This window comes from Coturnix japonica, chromosome 1 (genome assembly GCF_054131305.1).
Source record: "Coturnix japonica strain WE chromosome 1, WE-NBRP24, whole genome shotgun sequence".
Lineage (NCBI taxonomy): Eukaryota > Metazoa > Chordata > Aves > Galliformes > Phasianidae > Coturnix > Coturnix japonica.
This window is the reverse complement of record NC_140663.1, coordinates 176,284,104-176,301,768: the sequence shown is the minus strand read 5'-3', so window position 1 is coordinate 176,301,768 and position 17,665 is coordinate 176,284,104. Positions and strand designations below refer to the sequence as shown.

Below are 17,665 nucleotides of genomic sequence, written 5' to 3'. Positions count from 1 at the left end.
ATGACCTGATGGAATCCTGAACTCCCAATCTCAACAACATGTTGGTGTCAATGGATGGGGCTGAGCAATCTTTTGTTATTGGTATGGGCCACTTGATGTGTTTCAAAGCCCCAGCATTACACAAAGTAAACACCCGATGGGGCCTTTTTATCCCAAACTTGTTAGGAAACACAGCTTGGGACCTGCTATGGGTCACACCTAGGGTGAGGTGTGTGTTGAAGCCAGCCACAACATGAGTCCTCCGTGACTCATGAACTCAAGGTCCCCATCCCTTTGTCTAAATATTGCCACAGAACCACAACAAGAAGCACTCTCCCATTCCTTTCTCCAGTATCACAACTCAAATGGAGCCCAGCCACCTCTGGGTCATTAAACTCAACCATCAGGAATCTCCACTCATCCTACAACAGATGAATACAGCTTCTCTGCTCCCCAGACTGTGGGGTTCTACCTTCTTTGTTTTGCTTTGTCACATTTCAAGGGTTTGTTAGCTCCAGTCTCCTGCAGCAGCTGGTGCTGAGCCAGGACCAGCGCCTCAAACCAACACCCACAGTCTCCCAAACTGGGACCTGAGTTTACAGCATGGGGCCAATGAGCCCTTGGTGCTGTCTTGTCCTGCTCATGGAATCATAGAATCATTAAGGTTGGAAAAGACCTCCAAGATCATCCGGTCTTACTGTCAGTGCAACACCACCATGCCTACTCATAGAATCATTAAGGTTGGAAAAGACCTCCAAGATTATCTTGTCCTACTGTCAGCTCAACACCACCATGCCCACTAACCACATCTCAGTACCTTGGAGTGCTGGGTGTGTGTCCTACACATCCAAAATCTGGATATGGGAGGTGTCAGGGTATAGGACCCACTCCTGTAAAAACGATGCTTAAGGATATGGTTTAGAAGGCATGGATGATAGGCAAAATGGTTGGACTGGATGACCTTAGAGGTCTTTTCCAACACGAATTATTCTACGATTCTATGAATACAGGTCAGGAAAAAGAGCAGAAGGGAGTTCTGAAGTCAGCCCACAAAAGCAATGAGGCTATAAGGGGTGATCCTGTGTGGAGCCATGAGTCAGACTCGATGATCCTTGGTGGGTCCCTTCCAACTTCGGATATTCTGATTCCATGATAAGGGATTTTAGGATTTTACCCAGGGGATGTAAAACCAGCTTCAAATACACACATTCCCTTTTTTCTTTTGAGGGGTCACTCCAGAATTAAGTTCACAAAAGAATAAAGGAAAGGGGAGGGGGGGGGGGGGATGGTTGGAGGGGGGGAGATAGTTGTGGGGCGGAGGGGGTCTATCAGCTCAGGAGTCGCCCAGCGGAGCTCAAGTCCTGCCTCCTTCCTCCTCCTTCTCCTCCTCCTCCTCCTCCCAGATGTTCCCTTGTGTGCAGCCATCTGTTGAGCTCCCTCCTCCTTCCTCCTGCGGGGAAGGGGGCAGCCCGCCTGCCCGGCCAGCTGCACGCCTCGGCGGCGGAGTAGGAGGAGGAGGAGGAGGAGGAGGAGGGAGGAAGGATCCTCCCGTCCCCCAGGCTGTGCTGCTGCCGGCTCCCCGCCGTGGGAACCGGCGCTGCGTGCCCGTAGGAGTGGGAACAGACCCCGGTCCCGGTGAGTGCCTTCCTCATCCTCTCTCCACGCAGTGCTGCGGGGTAGGGGGAGGATCAGCCATCCCAAATTCTCTATTATTATTAAGGGTGGGGGGGGGATGGAGGGAGTTAGGAGGGCTGAGCCGCCCCGGGGAGGTGGAGATGTGCTGAGCGAGGGAGAGGGGAGATCGATAAGGGTTGTCCCTTCCCCCACCCGGAGCGTCTCCGAGTGGGGAAACTTTTTGCAGTGCATTGAAGGCTTATTATTTTTTGCCACTCGTGGGATCTCGGCGACGCGGCGGTGCGGGGTCACATCTCCAAAAAGCGGAGTGGGGATGGGGGCTGGAGGGGAGTGAAGCCACAGAGCTTTAGGTTGGAGGCAAAGCACTTTTTCCCCACTGCGGCCATCCCTTATTGGGGAGGTCGGGGTGTAGGACCCATCCCAAGCCCCGCTCTCTTTCCTCCCTTCTCCTCCTTCCGTGCAATGGTGGCTGCGGAGCACTCGGAATTGCCACGGCTGCAAAGTAATCCGAGCAGCAGCTGGAGGCTGCGCACCGCCTCCCGTGCCCGGCTTCAGCGCTTCGGTTTCACACTGGGCTCCCTGTCTCCCCTCCTCTTCCCCGCTTTCTTTCCCCTCCCAGCACGGAGAGAAGGGCTTTTGTTTTGTTTTTTTTTTTTCATCTTAATTTCTTTATTTTTTTCTTTATTTTTTTGCCTGCGTTCTTAAGCTTTAGAGGCTCGCAGGAGCCGCACAAAGGTAAGGGGAGAATGAAATGGGGGGGGAAAAAGGGATGGCAAAGCTCAGAGGATGGGTGAGGAGGATGAAGAGGGTGCTGGAGAGATACGAGCATGGCAAAGCTCCCGCCTGGGAATTTCCCATGGCTCTTGAGTGGATTAAGCTGGAGGGGAAGGTGTGTTTGGGGAGGGGGCAGGGAAAGGAAGCAGCCTTGGGTTTTGTGTGGTGATGTGGATCTGTTGGCAAAAAAAAAAAAAAAGAAGGAAAAAAGAAAGGAAAAAAGGGGGAAAAAAATAAGAAGGAAAATATGAATGGAAAAAAAGAAAGGAAGAAGAAGGGGGTTGGAAATGTAAGAAAAAATGAAAGAAAAAGGGAAAAAGAAAGAAAGGGGGAAAAGAGAAAGAAAGAAGCAAAGGAAGAAAGGGGAAAAAATGAAGAAGAAAGAAAGAAGGAAATAATGGGGGGGAGGGGGGGGAAGCAAGGATAGGAAAGAAAGGAAAAGAAAGTGGGGAAAAGAAAGAAGGAAAGGAAGAAGAAAGAAAAAGCAACTGCTGGTTGTGACTTTTGAAACAGGAGGTCAGAAAGCACGGGGCTCCCCTGATAACGCACACACCCTGTAAACTTTTCAGCAGCACCATGGAAACTTCATATTAATGCTGCAGTCATTAAGAGACACAGAGGCCAGCAGATTTATTAGTGCGGCCGACCACAACACATGTCAGCCCTCCCGAAACAAAGAGCTCTGTCAGCTCTGCTGCTCTGTTTGGGATGGGTGGGAAGCCCCAAGATGGAGAGAGGGGTTCAGGTCATGGGGAAGTGGCATTGACTCCGTTAACTGGTGTTCCCCTTTGTGGTCAGCAGAACCCTGATGCAATTTGTTGGCAGTGAAGGTATTTGGAGCCTGGGGAGGTACATGGTTGGATGAGATGGAACCATGGTTGGTTGGGAAGATGATCTTAAGAGGTCTTTTCCAGTCTTTATGATTCTGTGGTTAGTTGGATGGGATTATCTTTAGGGTCTTCTCCATCTTAATGATTCTATGATTCTATGGTTAGTTGGATGAGGTTATCTTGGGGGTCTTCTCCGATCTTTATGATTATATGGTTAATTGGATGGGATTATCTTAAGGGTCCTTCTCCATCCTTAATGATTCTATGATTCTACAGTTAGTTGGATGGGGTTATGTTAGGTGTCTTCTCCATCCTTAATCATTCTATTATTAATTAGATGGGATTGTCTTAGGGTCCTTCTCCATCCATAGCGAGTCTATGACTGTATGATTAGTTGGATGGGATTATCTTAGGGGTCTTCTCAATCCTTTATGAGTCTATGATTGGTTGGACAAGGTGATCTTAGAGATCTCCAACCCTAAGGGTTCTACGATTGGTTGAATGAGATGATCTTAGAGATCTTTTCCAACCTGAACGGCTTTACGATTCTATGAGCTGAGCTGTTGGTGTTGGTCGCGGCAGCTCCGAGACAGAGGATTTCCCCGGGTGCCTGCCATGATAAATCAGCTGCCGTCAGCCTGAATGAGAGCATTCACTGAAGTTACAGTAAGAAACTTGTCTCTCGTGGACACTGTGCCATTGCTTTGCAGAAAGCAGCCGGTGCCCATTGCCGGCATCGCGCTGAAATATCACATTGATCGCCGCTGCCGAGCTCGTCTGGAGGCACGCGGGGTTTGATTGCAGTGCTATGTGAGCACGGGCAGTGCAAAAAGGGAAGCTTAGAGAGACGCCATGGCAATGCTTTAAGGGTACATCCCCAGGAGGATTGACAGCGTTAAACTTGGCTGGCTGCTCCTGGCAGCCCTGCGGTGCCAAAGCAAAGTGAGTCGGCAGCCAATGTCACTCTGCACTGGGGCAGCTCTTGGTCCCTTTATAACCCCTGGGAGGCAGTGCCAGACCTGGGAGGCTGTGGGACGGGAGGTGCTTGTTCACACGTGGGTTATAAACAGCGCTGAGCAGTGTCTGTTCTCCCTATCCCCGTTGTTGCAGAGGCAGTGGGTGCGCAGGGTGGGTGCTGCCGGAGACACATGGTGGTGAATGAATGGGAGCAGCTTGCATGCAGGGAGCGACTGCAAAGTGCCTGGAGGGAGGAAGGATGTGACATCCCAGGGGAGCATGATTTCTGATAGCAAAGTAAAGCAGGGAAGACTGCAAGGTCCGAGCAAGGGGTTGTGCTGCATCCTTATTTTTTCAGACTATGTGTGAGGAAACATAACAGCACTGGAAAGCTGGGAGCAAAAAGCTGCGAAACAAACAAAACATATAAAATTGATTAATTTTCTTCTTTTTTCTTTTCTTTTTTTGGGGGGACATAGGAAGAAGCATCCAGCACTGACCCAGTGCTGCAGCGACAGCAGCGTGTGCCACCCACCCCGGTGCGAGACGGAGCCAACAGAAGGAGGTAAGGCACTATGAGGCACTGCCTTCCTGAGGTTCAGACTTTTCCCTCTATCCCTAACTGCTTTTTCTCCTCTTTCACTCTCTTCTCCCTCCTCCCCCTTTCCCCAAGCAGAGGCTTAAGGGGGGGATATAAGACAAGAGGCATCCTTGTCCACAGCCCTTCCGACCCTATAGCACCAATACAGTGGGGCTGGAGCAGGCAGCAGCCACAGCACTCACAGCCTGGAATAGCTTCAAAAGAAACTTCCGAGCAGTGAGATGTTGGGGGCCGGGAGGAGATAAAGGCTGGCTCGAGCAAGCCCTTTCTTGTATGAAAACTTGGCACCTGGACCCAGCGAGATGAATGTATGGCAGGCTCTGAGCCATTCATTCTTGGCCGAGGAAGCCTTGGGATTTTTGTTCGTATTGCAATGTATTTTTTACTTCTTTTAATTTCCTGGAAGCTGCTGCTGTTGCTTCTCGGAGGATTCAAGACTCTCAGCAGGGAGAGGAGGGGTGGGGGGAGGAAATGCATTCCCTGAGAATCTCAAAGACTGCAGGGGATTATCCCAACCTGGCCACCGCTGCAGCACGGGACATTCCTGAGTTGCATTAACCAGGCTCCAAAGGGAGCGAGCTGGAAAAAAGCACTTTATCATGCCTGCAGCCTAGCAGAGGGCCATGTGCTGTGTGTAACAGCTGAGTGCTGGCATCTGTGGGGCTTCTCTTTCTTCCCCATTCCTTCCCTCGTGATTCTTTTTTGCTGTCTGTGATGCTGACTCCTCACCTTCCTCTGCTCCGTGCCTGGCTGTGATGCGAGGGAGAGGGGAACAGACCCATCTTTAAGGGGGGAGGAAAAGTGCAGCTGAAGGAAATGTGGTTCCCACTGCTGGGACCAAAGTGTGGGTCCTCTTGGGGCCAGGAGACAGCATGTGCCTTGGAGATTAAGGGCTCTGATTCCTCCCCATCAGGGCTGCTGATGATTCCTAAGGGTTTTTTTTTTCTGAGGTGTGCTGAGGGGGAAAGAAATAAGACTTTTTATTTGACTTTGAATGTGAGATCACCAGGAAAAATTCAGACTTAGAGGCAAAGCCCTGCTAGGGTGGATGGGCCTGCAATGTAATTCCTTACACCCATTATATCTGAAACTCTCCTAATGGAGCAGGATACATTCCTAGCCCCAGTCACCTCTGAATAGGGACATCTGTAGCTAGATCTATGGCTTATGGGATTGCAGGATCATGAAGGAGCTCTGAACATGGCTCATGCTCTGGGGGAGCATTGCTGTACTGAACTGTCCCCAAATATCCCACTGGGATGTCTCTATCTCTGGTGTCTACAACACAGTGTATGACAGCTGCCACCTGCTTTGGAGGATAAAATGGAGCAAGGAGCCAGCACCATGCTGGCCATAGAATAACAGAATCATTAAGGCTGTAAAAGAAAACTAAGATCATCTACTCCATCAACCCATGCCCACTAAGCTATGGCCGACCATACAGGGACAGAAGTATGGGGCTGCTGTAGTTTGAGAATTCTGGGTCTTACTCCGCTCTTGAGCAAAACTGAGTCAAATTAGTCTAGGACTTGGTTTAATTCAGGGTTAAGTGGTAAATGGTAGTGGTTTTGTGTATCCTGGGTGACAGGTCAGGTCTGTGACATGACAAAAGCATCAGCACACTGGTGTTGGGTAGGAACTTCCCCATGGGCTGAGAGCAGAGGAATTTCATCTTGGGGTTCGAGTGGTGGATTTGAGGCTTGTCGTGCTTCCTCCTTGTTCTCCTCTCAGACTTAGGACCAACCACTGTCACCTTTCTCTCCAAAATACCATCCAAGAGGAACTAGAAGAGAGATTTAGGTTTGATAGGAGGAAATTTCTTACTCAGAGGATGGTGAAGCCCTTGCGCAGGTTGCCCAGAGAAGCTGTGGGTGCCCCATCCCTGGAGGTATTTAAGACTAGTTTGGATGGGGCTTTGGGCATCTGGTTTATGGGAGGTATCCCTGCCCATGGCAGGGGTTGGTACTGGATAGGCTTTGAGGTCAACCCAAACTCCTTCAACCCAAACTGTTCTGTGATTTCTGTGATCACTAAGGAAGTCAAGGAGCATCTGAGATAGGAACCACAGTGGGGACAATGCCTTGCTCGTATAGCTTTTGTTAGCTTTACCCAGAACCCTCTTCCCCCCCCCCAAGTCCCTTCCCAAATCTTATAGGGCAGAGGGAATATCTCAAGTGCTTCGCTGGGGTGGAGGCAGCCCCTGAAGCTCCCAGCGATGCTCTGCTGGGCAGCCCCCATGCTGAGCATCCCATTGTTCACAGTGGTCACGTTGCAAGAATTATTGGCACTGGGGAATGCCGGGAGGGGAAGGAGCCTGGAGCTTCCAGCTGTGCTGTTTGCAAAAATGACTGCCAGGATTGTATTTATTATCTCCTTGGTGGAGGGTCTGCAGCTGCACAATGACAGCCACAGGCAGCAAAGAAGCCTGGAGATTATTGCGAGAGGGAGGCGGGGGAGAGACAGCCACAAAAACAAATTATAAGCCCGCAAAGAAGCTCTGAGCCAGGACAGCACCATAGGACACCCAGTGTAACTCTGCCTCTCTGATTTGCCCTCCCTTATCGACATCCCAAAAGGGAGGGCTGTGAGGAGAAGGGACATTGGGATTTGCTGCCTTTTGGAGAGCTAAAGCATAGGATCCTTGTAAAATCCTTCTATTGGAACTGGAGGCTCTGCCCTGCATCCTACTGGGGCAGATTTTTTTTCCCTGTGATTTTCATGTCATTTTGGCTTGCATTTGGATAGCCAACTTGTAGCTTCGAAGAGAAAGAGAAGGAAAACCTTCATAGTCATGTGGTGCAGGGTGAGCTATTTGTGTCTAACCAGGAAGCAGCAGCATCACCCTGGGAGATGTTACCTTCCTGTGCTATCCCACCTCTCCCACCCATTTGGCTCATCCCTTCCAGTGGGGCCCATCCATGTCTATGTCCTTTCCATCCCCTCAGTTCATCCCCTCGAGAGGAACCTATCCATATCCATCTCTCTTCCATCCATCCAGTTTGTTCTTTCCACAGGAGCCCATCCATTCCCATCTCCTTTCCATCCACTCAGCTCATCCCTTCCAGAAGAACCCATCCATGTCCATCACGGTCCTTTTGCAACCATCACACCAGGGTTGTTGAAGCAAACTGCATCAGGTGTGCATGATATGTCCAAGAAACTCTAGGAACAGTAAAAAGCAAGAAGTGTAGGAGGCTTCCTCCATGCTGCACATCTTAATGTTTCTCAGTGGTTCGATGCATGGTATTCATCCTACAGTGCAGTCCTCTTGAATTATATCATGTCTCTGGGAGTTGGAGTGGGTGAAGCTGGGACTCAGATGCTATGCCAAATGGCTGCTCTGTCTGCTTGGTTGTGCCGAAATAGCTCCTCTCATTCTGATGTGATCACCCGCAGGGGTAATGCTGGAGCTGGAGAAGACCCTGAGCTCCTGCATCCCCCTTGGTCATCTGCTTTGATCGTGTTGGGAATCAGTTCTGATGGTGATGCTCCCAACTTCCATGCTCCACACTGAAAATGCTCCCAGAAGCCACGTGGACCTGGTTTAGGTGTCGGGTTGATGTGATATGTTGGTGGTTGGACCAGATGATCTCAGAGGTCTTTTCCAACCTTAGTGATCCTATGATTCTATGCAGTGGTTAGGAGGTGATGGTGAGACGATTCTCTTGCATTAGAACTGCCTCCTCCAGGCACAAGCAGAGCTCAGTGTGAGGCTGGTGAACAAAATCAATTTCAAAATCCACAGGAGACCGTTTCCCCCCACCACAAGAAACAGTTATAACCTGAGAGCAGGAACCAGCCGTATTTTGGCAGCGGATGTAACTCAGCTGGAACTCACCCTATGGGCTGGCAAACCTGCCTACACAGGTTTCCTTTTGTTTGAGCCAAAAATACCCCTCTACACACCTTGATTTTCCTCCTGGGACGGTGCTGGGGGGATTCCATAAGTGGAATAAACTGTTAGTTGTTTAAGCACTCAGATGAGAAATCACCCTTAGCTTCTTGCAGAGCAGATGGGATTTGTGATATGAACAGTTGGAGCAAAGATTATTTTAAAAGGGCTCTCAATTTCTGTTGTAAAGAAAGGAGGATTATTATTAGTTAATTTAAAAAAGAAATACTGCAGGGGCTGCTTGAGCAGAGCAAAGGACATCATTTGACCCAATGGCAACAAAACCATGATGTGATGCTGCTGTAGGGATTGGAGGTGCTGGGCTCCCTGTTGACCATTTTCAGTGTGGTTATTTCCACCTCCAGTTTGATGCCTATTGCATGTAATTCCCACATAACCTGCTAATGAGGATTCCCAATATCACTCGGGTAATTACTTGCTAACAACTCCCCTTTGGTTTTGGAGCTCCTGACGGAATGCAGAGGAGATGGTTTCACATCCATTATTAGAGGTCATCTCATAGATAATGTGTTGGCCCTGCATTTGATTCTGACTTTCTGAAGATACCAGAAAGGTGGAGGAAAAAGCATTCATAGAATCATCATTCATCATCCTTGGGATGACTTGAGCTCCTCTTCACACCATGGAATAATAAGGGTCAATGATGCCACCTCAACAGCTCAATGCCCCCAGCCCAGCGCTGGCGTTGGAAAAATAGGGTGAAGGATAAGGAGAAGATAGGGCTGCACACTCCTTTCTTCTTTTCTTATTTTTGGCATGGCTCTGCCATTTTATTGCACTACACTTTAATAAACCACCTCTGATAATTTGTCATCCAAAGGTGGCTAGAGGGGCAGATCCTGACTGAGCGAGCCATCAAATCAAATTGAATTAGGAAATGCCAAGAAACAAACCCTCATCCTTCTGTCACCAGCACCTATGGAAACTCCAATAAACTCCCCCAGACCTATCCATTGGAATTCAGAATCTAACCTAACCAACAGGTACTTTGGTTCTCATTAGGTCTCCTCTCCCTACACCCAAACACTGAGTGCAAAGCCAACATCCTAAACTAGCTAACGAAATAAGATACAGCCAGTTCAGGAAACCTTGCTCCTATTTACACCAAAAATGATTGACTTATAGAAGCACTGGGGTTGGAAAAGACAACAGATCATCTAGTCCAACCATGAACTCCTCCATAAAGAAGCACTGGTTGGTTTAATAAGCTTTATAGAGGGGACTAAATATATCTCTTTGTTGTATTCACATGGGGAACCCTTTAGCAAAGAGCAAAAGCCAGAACGACCTTTACTTTCAACAGATTCATAAAAAAACCAAACAAACTTCTCAGCAGCAATTTCTTTATCACAGGAGGAGTGTGCGTTCATGAGTCAAGGGATTAATGGTCTCTTGTAGTCTGGTTTGAACCAGTTTTGTCTGCTCACTGTGATGTTTGGAATCCAACTGTAGTTGCGGCTGTTGTGTCATTTGGTCTCAGTGTGCCAGAGTCCACACTGGAGATCCGCAGCTGTTGCTGGTGCAGAGCCCTACCCGATGATCGTTCTTCTTTTATGTAACGAATAAGTAGAATGTTTTGTTTTAAAGTCCATCCCAGTTGCATCTCAGAGCCTCCCAAGCATTTAGAGAGAAAGAGCAAACTTTATGCCTTCCCTTCCCTTCCCTTCCCTTCCCTTCCCTTCCCTTCCCTTCCCTTCCCTTCCCTTCCCTTCCCTTCCCTTCCCTTCCCTTCCCTTCCCTTCCCTTCCCTTCCCTTCCCTTCCCTTCCCTTCCCTTCCCTTCCCTTCCCTTCCCTTCCCTGTCTGGAGGATTTATGGCTTCTATCATAGATTTCTATGTTTTCTAATAGCTTTTCCTTTTCTCTGCCCCAGTTAGTGAAGGCAGCCAAATGGGCCTTGCTATGAAGACTATGCCTTTTGTTCACTTGTTTAGTATAGAATACTGTAGAATCACAGAATCATTTGAAGATTTCACCCCCCTTCATCTGATTCTCAATGGAGGGATGAGACCTTGATCAATGGGCTTCTGACCAAAGTGTGATGTGACAGCAGTTCCCACCTGGGTAAAAAGGATTTTTTGGGGGTCAGTTTGGACTGGATGCTAGGAAGAATTTATTCACAGGAAGCCAGGTCAGGCATTGTACTGGGCTGCTTAGAGAGGTGGTGAAGTCTCCATCCTTGGAGGTATTTAATAAATATATGGATGAGGTACATGGCGATTTGGTTTAGTGGTGATCTTGGTGGGGATGGGCTAATGGTTAGACTAGATGATACTAAGGATGTTTCCCGACATAAGTGACTCTATGATTCTATGAGGTGACAGAGTCTCAGCTATGGATCACTGGACAAGTGAGAAAAGTCCTTAAGAAAACACAGAAGGAGGAAAGCAAGTGCAGTGAAAAGTGTGAATTTGCAACAGTGCCACAACAGGGCTTTCCTCTATCCCACTCCCCCAGATTGGGTTTCCTTTGCAATCTAGTTTTAAAGTCAGAGAGACTTTTAAGGTTTTTTGGCAGGGAAATCTCGCAGTGAGGCTTTCTCCTGGTTCTTGCTAAGTGATGGTGCAGGAGATGAGCAAACCTGCAGATGTGGGGAGCTGGGATTTGGGGCAAAAGACTGACACCCTGCAGGGAGCTTGCTCTGACCTTGTCTCTGTTACCCACCACTGGGAACTCCTTGGGGAGTGGGGTTGACTCACGATATTTGCCATGAAGAAAGGACAAGATAGATATAAAGAGCCCTGGGGAGTGATGCTCCATCCCAAAGAGCTCCTGGGAGCTCTCAGGATGCAAAAATACTCTCACAGCATGACAGCCATAGAAATGAAGATGTCATTGAAGAGAACAGGGTAAAACCAGTCCTAGGGTTGGTCGCTTTCTCCTGGTGTCTTTCCCCCACATCCTCAGTAACTGTCCCAGGCAATGGGCCCAAGGCTCCTGTCATTGCCTCCGGGTGAATGTCCCCAGTGCTGCAGGAAGACAACTCATCTCCCTTTCACAAGGGGATACCTTGGCCTCCTGCCTTTATCAACAGAGCAGCTCGTAGGCAGGCATCCAAAGGCAATTGGATGTGGTTTCAAATACACGCTGTACGCAGATGAACTGTAAATGCCTGTGGCGTGTTTCTTTCCCCATTTCAAAGAGCTGGATCGATTGCTCCATGCAGCAATAAAGCATGCCCATACCTGACTAAGCTCTTTGCTGATTATCTGGCAATATACAGAACACTTTTTCTTGGTCTAGAAGGTGACCAGCTCCTTTATTTCTCTTATCTTTTATCAGAGCTATTGGCCAAGTGGCTTGTTAGTCTATGAATGCTTCTAATCACTCCATAAGGGAGTTTTTAACTAGTAGTAATAGATTACATCTCACCAGTCTCACACTGAGGTGTCTTTGGAGCTTCTTGGGGTCTGATCCAGTGCCCCTAGAGACAATGAATGAGATGCCAGCAGGAACAAAACTGGTGTTTCAGAGTTGAAGTTAGGAGGCACTATCCAGGTTGAGATATCAAGTGGGAACAGCTAATTAATGGGATCTGGGCGAAGAGATACCAATAATATTTTAAGAGATTTAAAAAAAAGAGATATCACTAAGCCTCTCACCACTAATAGTGGGGTGACACTAAGGCAGATGCTTCTCTGTAGATGAAACATTTAACAGAGGCTTTTTCAGTTTCCAATGATGAAGGATTGCAAAATGCAGCAACGGTTTGCCTGTGTAGAACCAGAGTGGGGGTTGACATCAATGTCATTAAGAAAGAGTTATCTGGAAATGCATCTGCAGAAGTATCCACTGTATCCCCTCTGCTTACACATGTTTTTTCTCAAGAAACACTTAAGATGGGCTCATCTTACTGGTTTTCTGTTGTTTCTACAGAATAATGTACCCCGGAAGATTGTGTCTTGGCCTTTAGCAATGCTTTGGTTGCAAGCATTTTGGACAGAGTCCCAAACCCTTCCCTCTGGTCGCAGAAGAAGTGGGAGTTACTCCCAAACAAGTTGTATCAGTGATCAGAACAATATTTTGGCCAGGCATTTTCCCTTTTGCATTTCTTTTGCACATTGCAAGGCACACTCAGCCATCACACAAGACTTCAGCTGGAACAAAGGAGGACAGCCCTCTATGCTGACCTGCAGGATCACTTACATGCTCCTATTTACCCTCCCCAGAGATGCAGAGCAAAAGCTTTTTTGGCTGGCTTTGGAAGTCACACAGCTGCAGTTGCCCATGGTTGTGCAGAGTTGCTGCCAGAATATGATCAGAAAAGGGCCAGCAGAGGTGGGAGGTACAGATGAGCTCTCTTCCTCCCCTGGCTGCAGTGATGGAGAGAGATAAATGTCTCAGGTGGTGGTGGTTCAAAATCAGAGGGGTGGAGAGATCTCCTCACTTGCTAGCATCATTAATCAGAAAGAATGCTTAATTAGCAAAGACTCCAGAGTCTGTGTGTGAAATAAATTGGCTCTCTCCAGTCAGTGCCTTTGAGAGAGGCCGGGCCCATCACAGCTTATTCTGGGGGTAGATCAAGTTGTCCTTGGTTCCTATGGTAGGCGAGGAGCCAAATGGCCACCGTCTGTTCTGCCTGCCATTACCCAGAAGGGGTTGGCTTGAGACACATGACATAAAGCAATGAGTCTGTCTGCTGAAACACATCTAAATTTGTGTCTGAAGTCAAAGTGAGGGAGACATGCAGCCCACTGGCAATGGGCAGCCTTCTAGCAGTTCACAGAATGATAGAATATGCCAAATTGGAAGAGACCCATAAGGATTATCTAGTCCAGCTCCTGGTCATCAAGTCCAGCTCTTGGAAGCTGAACTCTTGGATATCTTGTAAAATTCCTACGGGGGACTGTAACACGAGAAATATGGTGTTTAGGACATCCTTGTTATTTGCTTATAGTTAGTTAATACTTTAGCAGAATGCTTGTTCTGTCCCACTGGAAAGACAGAGAAGAATGAGTAGCTCAAAATGTTGCACAGCTTCAGTAAAGTAAGGCAATTAAATCTAATTTTTGTCATCTTGTTTTCCAGGTCAACGATGCAGTTCTTAGCCTGGTTCAACCTGCTGCTTCTCCTTCCGTGTTTCAGTACCACCAAAACCTGTTTTCCTGGCTGCCACTGTGAAGTGGAAAGCTTTGGTCTCTTTGACAGCTTTAGCCTGACCAAGGTAGACTGCAGCGGAATAGGATCACACATTGTTCCTGTCCCAATCCCACTGGATACTTCCTACTTGGATTTGTCCTCAAACAAACTGGAAACAATCAATGAATCAATGCTCACCGGGCCTGGATATACCACCCTGGTGAGCCTCGACCTGAGCTACAATAAAATTGCCAAGATTTCCTCCACAACCTTCTCCAGGCTTCGCTACCTGGAGTCTTTGGATCTGAGTCATAACTCTCTGGAAGTCCTTCCAGAGGACTGCTTCTCCAGTTCTCCTTTGGGTGACATAGATTTGAGCAGTAACAAGCTTTTGGATATAGCGATGGAAGTTTTTGCTTCAAAGGGTCAAGGAAAACCCTTGAATGTGGATCTATCCAATAACATGCTCAGCAAAATTACAAGGAACCATGAAAAGAGCATCCCCAACATCCAGAACTTAAATCTTTCTGGAAACAGGCTCACGTCTGTGCCAAACCTCCAAGGCATTCCTCTTCGATACTTAAATCTCGATGGCAACCCGCTGGCCAAGATTGAGAAAGGAGACTTCAAGGGGCTGAAAGGTTTGATTCATTTATCTCTCAGCAGCCTCCATGACTTTAGAGAGTTATCTCCTTACAGTTTCAAGGAATTACCAGCCCTCCAAGTTCTGGATTTATCCAACAATCCCAACCTAAGGTCATTGACTGCTGAAGTTATCTTTGGCCTGAACTCTATACAAGAGCTCAACCTCTCTGGGACCAGCGTGTCCTCCTTGCCAAAGACTGTGCTGAAATACCTACCTTCTCTCAAAAGCATCACCTTGAGGAAGAACATACAGTGTTTTAAGACCATCAAAGAAGGACAGTACCACCGACAAATAGGGCTGACCAAAAAAGAGGTCCTCAGCTGTCACGACAGCCATGGAGCCGTAGCAGCAGCACCTTATGTTTTGTGATTAAAGAGAAAGAAAGGGATGGGGAAGTTGGAGTGGGAGGGTCGGGGGGGGTGGTAAGGAGGGGGGCCATGAGGTTTGCACAGGTGTTGGACTGGGCTGGATTGCAGCGTGCCTTTTGTAAAACTGTCAATAATTTATATATTTGTATATGCCAATACTTGATTGTTTGTGGGTTTTATATACTTGCAAATCCTCACTCGCAGGCCCCAGATTCTACCTGGTGTGTTTGGGGGCTGCATAGCTCAAGAACAGTGCTGATGGACACTGAGGACCAAGCTGGGTCTTGGGGCAGAAGAGCTGCTGTGGTGCAAAACTCCACGCCCCAGACCAGTCTGCAGGTGCAAAGATAGGCCTCTCCAAAGTGCACCCCAAAACCTGCCAAATCCATAGCTGTTGGCTTCCAAACCCATTCTTCATCCCTGTTTTTAATTATTATTCCCCAAGAAGTGCCTTCTGGATGTTGCCTTCATTAGCAGCACCCTGTTCCTTGTCATGCACTTTCAGTCTGAAGAAACATTTCCAGACAAACCTGAACGCAGTGTGCTCCTAATGTTCTGGGTTTTGCATGATATTTGCATTGATGTGCAATGAACACTGAGTAAGTAGGGAGTTTTCCATTCTTTTCTTCCTATTTTCCCATCTCGATCCTTTGTATCTCAGATCACTTTAGGACCAGCCTTGACGGTCTCCCATCTTTTTGATGTTGGCGAGACATTGACACATTGCAAAGAAGGAGAAGCATCTCACTTTTGCTTCCATCAAGCAAATTAATTGAGAGACCACATAGCCAAGCTTTAAAAGAAAAAAATTAATTCCCTTCTTCCTTTCTGGGTGAACTTGGAAGAAAGCTTTGACAATAGTTTTCATCTCAATGACCTTAACCAGCCAAGACACAGAGGACTCCAGAGCAAGCTGTCTCCAGGCTGATGTTCCCCAGCTGAACTCAACATCTGCAGCTCAGCTGGGAGGCAACTTCCAGAACGTGCCAGGGGAAGCATTAGCCTGCAGCCTTGGAGCAATTTGCTTATCATGGGAAGGATCTTGAGCTGTATTTTCATTCTAGTCTCATGGCTTTTCTTTGTCCTTGGAGCTTTATGTATTTTTCCTCCACTCTGAAATGCTGGCAAGGCAAAGGGGAGCTCCCCTCATCCTACTTCTTCTCCAGGCCAGGAGAAAGTGGACAAAGGCAGCACAATGCTTTACATGAAGTTTTCATCCTCCTCATAGGAGCTCCACCAATGGAGATATCCATCCCAGATCTGCCATGCTCTGTCCTGGGGATGGGAGGGTATATTGTGGATGGTGATCCTGCACGGACTGGTCCATGGCTTGTTCTCCATACCCAGCCTTGCATCAGGAGAACCTTAACGTTTTTGAAACAGGTTGAGAGAATCACAGAATCATAGGAAATCCTGAGGGCCTGTAAGGATCATCAAGTCTGACTCCTGGCTTCACGCACTATGACCCAAAAATAAGACCATATGACTTAGAGTGTCACTTATTGAACTATGGCAAGCTTGGTGCTGTGACCACTTCCCTGAGGAGCCTGCTGCAGTCCCCAAACAACCTCCCAGCAAAGAACCTTTTTCTGATACCTAACCTGAATCTCCCCCAATGGAGGAAGTACATGAGACATAAACCGAGTCCAGAGCCCTCCTTGGAAGCGTTGGGAGGGGCTCAAACTTCATCTTCACATCCCCAAAGGTCTTCAGAAATGGAAAGCATGTTGCCCAAAGCATTTGTCTCCAGCGATGGTAGAAACCTGCTGAGCCTGTACAAGCCAGCCACTGCCAGGGGGCTCACCCCAGATTCAACGCCTTACTTTGGATATTTCAATCCCTCTCATGTGCTTACACCCGTCTCCTTTTTGATGGTGGGCCGTAAGATAGGATTTTAACCCTTTTTGTTAGCGTTAGGGGCTTTGCCTCTCTGTTGAGCCTTTGAAAGGTTCAACCAGCCCTCACATTGATGAGAAACACAGTGGTTTTCTTAAAAAGGCAGTGGGAATGCCTGCAGGCAGATGGAGATCTGGAGGAGAACAGCAGCCAATTGCAGTGCAAGGAGGGGGCAGTTTGGGAAAAAAAGAGGTGGTTTTTTAGTGGATCTTGCCTTTTTAAGAGAATTCTTTTCTGCTGGCAGAAAATAAAATGTAATTTAAGAAAAAGAATTGTTTAATGTTATAAGTCTGTATGTAGATGCAAGGTTACAGGGATCATATACTGTTAGATTCACCGGCTTTGCACCACTGTGGTAAATGTAAAACCCAATGTGACAATCCAGTTGAAGACTGCAATATTTCCTGGTGTAATCTCACGCTAGCTGATAGCTGAACAAGTCTTAGCAAAGGCTGGCAAATACCATCGCTGTATTAGTTTGTTTTTTACAGAACCTCGGCAGCATTGTAAGACTTTGTGGTTACTCACAATATAATAAAGTGATTTGGAGATGAACAAATGTGGATTTATTGTTTTAGTGATGGGAGGGTGGTAGCTGTTTTTAGATCCAAAGTACAATGCTGTGTGTTGTTGCCATTCCTCTATGGCTTCTTCTTTTGCCGTGCTCAGCCTTACAAGATATATGGGTGTTGCATTTCCAAGCTGCTGTGCTTGTCTCATTGGGCTGTTCATTAGTAAAAAAGCTGCTGGGATCTCTCCTGCCACAGGACAGGGCTGAGAGGTCTATTCTGCCATCCTGGTCTGCAGTGCAAGGACATGGTCCCCAAAGTGATGGGTCTGAATCCATCTATCAGATGGATTCTCCAAATTAGTTGTGAATGCCCCAGCAGCACTGTGTTGCACTGTGTGTACTCCTCCACCCTATCTTAGCTTCCTCTCATTTTGCTGGTTATTTGAATTACTTAAATAGCCTATCTGAAGTCTTTTAC

At 47.6% G+C, this 17,665-nt stretch overlaps 1 protein-coding gene across 4 annotated transcripts; it reads left to right on the top strand.

Annotated features, from left to right (window-relative positions):
- The first annotated feature begins 1,531 nt into the window (after positions 1–1,531).
- On the top strand, positions 1,532–17,235 carry TSKU (tsukushi, small leucine rich proteoglycan). Of its 4 annotated transcripts, none has more exons than XM_015852490.2 (3): positions 1,532–1,614; positions 4,655–4,740; positions 13,716–17,235. In XM_015852490.2, the coding sequence occupies exon 3, from the start codon at positions 13,723–13,725 to the stop codon at positions 14,779–14,781; it is 1,059 nt and encodes a 352-aa protein (XP_015707976.2). In that variant the 5' UTR covers positions 1,532–1,614; positions 4,655–4,740; positions 13,716–13,722; the 3' UTR covers positions 14,782–17,235. The 4 variants fall into 4 exon arrangements, with proteins under 4 accessions (XP_015707976.2, XP_085365969.1, XP_015707975.2 ...); XM_085509843.1 differs by having other exon boundaries at positions 1,532–2,349; XM_015852489.3 differs by lacking the exon at positions 1,532–1,614 and adding an exon at positions 4,230–4,346.
- The last annotated feature ends 430 nt before the right edge of the window (positions 17,236–17,665 follow it).

Coding starts and splice junctions, on each gene's coding strand:
- TSKU (XM_015852490.2), top strand. CDS start 13,723: ATGCAGTTCTTAGCCTGGTTCAACCTGCTGCTTCTCCTTCCGTGTTTC.